The 4,413-nt window shown below is 43.6% G+C and overlaps 1 protein-coding gene across 1 annotated transcript; it reads left to right on the forward strand.

Moving 5' to 3' along the window:
- Positions 1–1,478: 1,478 nt before the first annotated feature.
- On the forward strand, positions 1,479–4,406 carry LOC118756081 (ral guanine nucleotide dissociation stimulator-like 1; the record flags this gene model as incomplete). The annotated part of the gene is made up of 5 exons (XM_036490874.1): positions 1,479–1,617; positions 1,799–2,671; positions 2,737–2,889; positions 2,981–3,130; positions 3,282–4,406. Coding segments are annotated over 5 exons (2,353 nt in total), but the record flags the coding sequence as incomplete, so codon positions are not given.
- Positions 4,407–4,413: the final 7 nt, after the last annotated feature.

Below are 4,413 nucleotides of genomic sequence, written 5' to 3' on the forward strand. Positions count from 1 at the left end.
ACTCCTTCAATTATTCCGAGAGTTCATATGTACCAGCCCTTGTGGTCAGCTGTTTAAGTAAACAAAATGTATTTGAGAGAAAACAGCTGTAATTTTATTTAATCCTATTCGAATCGTGTTTCATTCGATCACGGATACCATGTTCCGGGCCCAGTTTTATGTACTACATATACGTTTTTTGTTGAATGTTTTATAAAAAAATACAATTTATTTCAAGGGGAATTCATATAAGGTGACAAACGAAGTTCAAAAACAAAAATGCCACTAACAAATTTTACTTATTATGACATTACGATTTACAACAAATACATCACTTTGATATTAAGAATCACCGAGGCGAAAATCGTGCTGCTTTTGTAACAACGCCTTACCTGAATTCGCCTAAATGAGTAAAAACTAACTAATATTGTTTCTTTAAAAAAATCTACCAACTTCTACCAATTTTTGCATGTACCACTATTTATTTTTTCGAAGTCCGTGCACTGCCTCAGAGGGGGCCCCGTACTAATTTGGTTTAGAAGCGATCACTGGATCAGGAAAAATTAACAGTACTCTTAAATTTTTGTATGGGAATTGAACACCGTTTTTTTTTTGCTTAAAAATTACTTGTTTTTTTTTATGTTTATTATTTTTTTTATAAAAGTCTAGCACATTACACTGCCAAAAAACTTTCTGTTGAGTAGATTCTTCTTAAAGGATTTTTCCCGTAGAATCCGAATCTGACCGTAAAGACAGATATATTGAATCAATTTGTTGCTTTAGAGAGGTTCAAAAATGTCCAAAAACTCGTTTTTCGACACCTTTAAACCTAAGTTGCTCGAAAACTAGAGCCAATCGAATGTTTTTAACGTCAGATTTGGATTCTACGGAAAAAACCCTGTAGGAATCGGCTGTAATATTTTAGGCAACATAACATTGTTCAAATTTTGTTGACTTGTGTTATATAACCAGCACCAAATAAATCCACATTTCAAACTTTGTACAAAAATTATAAAAATTCAACAAATTTTAGGTTGTATGTACCCAAAAATTTAAAACTTTTATTCAAATTTTTTAGAAAAATGTTAGGTACGCATTTTTATAGCCCGTTAAATTTTAGTATGTCAAAGTGCAAATATTAAGACAGTAGAAATTTACGTTGATTTTTAATATTTTTTGTTTGCTGACGGTGCTAGTAATTTTTTTTCATGCACATAAAATCAATTGCCGAGCATACTTTATATGGAAGAAAATGCGCAACACCTGCATGAATGCGATTTTATAGCGCCTTGAAGCTTTTATAAAAAATTATAAAAATTAAGCAAACAAAAGTAAAATAGCCTAAATAGTTCATAATATCATCTAACTTAATCAGCTGACCACAAGGTTATGCATATCCTATGTATGCATTGTATACCTCGTCATGACCTATCCCCAGCGTTCTATTTTTTATTTAATACCAAAAACACACCAATAAATTAATGTTCTAAGAAACACAGAAATTTATTTTTCTTTTTGATTTATGTGTCATTGCAGCCCACGTGGCGTCTCTGGGGCGAGGAGCACGAGAAGAATGCCATTTTCACTGTCTACCTTAAAAAGGTGCGCTATCATCGACCAACACCCACGGCGAACAATGTAAGTGCCCACCCACAGGCTGGCAGGATCGACCACCAGCCGACATATGTAGAACAGAATTTTTAATTAACTTTGTTTGCCTAAAAGGCAATCACCTTGACTAGCCCAAATTAATATGCATTAATCAATTTTCTTTACTTTTCTCCTCTCACTCCTTCTCGTTTTGCGCACGTCATCGCAGGATTCGGACGACGAAATTAGCCACCTGGAATGGGAAACGGTGAGAGTGCGCTTCGTGAAGGCGGCCACATTGTCGCGACTGGTCGAGGCGTTAGCCACCGACGATGGTGAATTGGAGTCAACATTCATCAATGTATTTCTCTCTACATATCGCACCTTCTCTACACCCAAAGAGGTGCTCGGTCTGCTCATACGACGCTATGACACACTCAACGACAAACACCTGCAAGAGATCGAAGAACATCAACAACTCGACGATGTCAGCTACGATCCGGCGGCGTCCATACACGAACAGCACAAGAAAACTCTAGTCTCTGCGTTGCATGTGTGGTTGGATGGCTTTCCGGAGGATTGGAATGAGGATAGCCTGCGGCAGATATTAACGTTTGCGTCAAAGCGGCTGCCGCGCTCAGAGTTGCATGTGAAGGTATTGCATCGACTGGAGCGCATACTGCGACAGCAGGTGTATGGTGAGGGTAGCATGCCACCTTGGCTGCCGAGCAGCATGGGCGCGAATGCAAATGGCAGTGGCATGAATATGAGTATGAGCGTGGGTCTGCTGCCGCAACACTACAATGCAGAATTCACAGAACAATTTGCGGGGCTCTGCTTGGCGCCGGCGTTTCGTGGCCCGACTCACTTCTTGCAGGCATTCCGCTTTCCACACGTACCGGTGCGACATTTCGCCGAACAGCTGACGCGAATGGACTCGGAGCTGTTCAAGCGGCTGATACCACACCAATGTCTGGGGGCGACGTGGGCGCGACGCGATAAAAGCGGCTCAGAAACAGTCGTGGCTACGATAAATCAATTCAATGCTGTACTCTTTAGGGTTATTTCTAGTATACTAATTGAGCCAAGACTTAAACCACAGGTGAGTGGGTTGAGTTGGAAAATATTTTATGGGTGCATTCTGATTTTGCTTCTTTTCATTCATAGGAACGTGCTTTAAATATTGCCACCTGGATTGATATTGCGCAAGAATTGCGGTTGCTAAAGAACTTCTCTTCGCTGAAGGCGATTATTTCGGGCTTGCAGTCGAATCCTATTTACAGACTTTCAAAAATATGGGCAGTGCTACCCAAAGAAAAGGTTTGTGCAATTTCGTACATCAATTTAATGTAATTTGATACGAGGTGAAGCCACTGCAGCTAATACCTACATTTTTATCTTCCAAACTCAGATGGAGATTTTCAGTGAACTTGCCAGAATATTTTCGGAGGACAACAATGCTTGGGCGCAGCGTGAGGTACTCATGCGTGAGGGCACTGCGAAATTCGCCGATACGGTGGGTGAGCACGATCGCCATCTGCAGAAAATCATACAGAAACAAGTGAGTGCGCATGCGCAATACCAAAACAGTATTGACCGTAGCGAAGGCAAACGACGCAACTGACCTAGACGGCAAACACACCCCTTAGCATTAGCATAGTGCACACTTAGCATATCCCCCTAATTAACTATACTTTCGTTCCATGTCACAGAGCACGCAGACGTCGCACGGCACTATACCTTACCTGGGTACCTTCCTCACCGACCTGACAATGATACATGCCGCCATACCGGATACGATAGGCGAACACCAGCTCATCAATTTCGACAAGAAGCGCAAAGAGTTCGAAGTACTGGCGCAAATTAAACTGCTACAGGGTGCCGCCAATACGTACAACCTGCGCGATGATCCAAACTTCGATCGTTGGTTCGCCTCAATGCTGGTGCTGGACGAGCGTGAAGCGCATACACTCTCCTGCCAACTCGAGTCGCCCCCACCAGCGCCGCGCAAGTCCACTGCCTCAATTAATACATCGCTCACGAACACGACGATCTCATCGAACTCCATGGGCGTCGGTGGTGTCGGCGGCAATGGTCACCGCAAGACTGACTCGATAGCCTCGAATTCGAGCAGTGGTGCCGGATCGCAGTTCTATTGCGAGCTGAACAACAGCTACAGTTCGCACTATAGCTCGCGGCACAATTCACTCGATCGCGATGCGCAGGCGCCGAATGCGTCACTGCTGTCTGCATCGAGCAGCGTGTCGAATCTTTCGATGGACTCGAGTAATTCGGGTGGACAGAAGTCGAATACGAAAATGTCACATTCACATTCGACAAATGGCGTACGTGGTAGCGCGGCGGGACACAACAACTCGCAGCTGAATGTTGGCTCGCCGATTATCAACGCACAGCTGGTGCAATCGCCGGGAGCGAAGACCAACAATGCGCCCGATTTTTACATCATACGCGTGACGTATGAGACGGAGAACGTGGAGTTGGACGGCATCGTGCTATATAAGAGCATAATGCTGGGCAACAATGAGCGCACGCCGCAGGTCATACGCAACGCGATGATGAAGCTCGGCCTCGAGGCGGATCCCGAGCAGTATACGCTGGCACAGGTGCTACCCGACAAGGAGTTGGTAATGCCGAAGAATGCGAATGTCTACTATGCGGTGAATACGAACTTCAATCTGAATTTTATATTGCGGCCGAAGAAGAAAGATGCCAGCACCAATGGCAGCTAGTGTTGTGGGAGGGGAGAAATGGAGTGCGTGTACCGTTTTAAGCTCGTTTTTTTTTTCGACCGCTTTGGTGCTTCAGGCGAGTTGGAAGAGAAAT

Source organism: Rhagoletis pomonella, unplaced genomic scaffold (assembly GCF_013731165.1).
Source record: "Rhagoletis pomonella isolate Grant_MI unplaced genomic scaffold, Rhpom_1.0 Rhpom_scaffold_08704, whole genome shotgun sequence".
In the NCBI taxonomy this organism is placed as follows: domain Eukaryota; kingdom Metazoa; phylum Arthropoda; class Insecta; order Diptera; family Tephritidae; genus Rhagoletis; species Rhagoletis pomonella.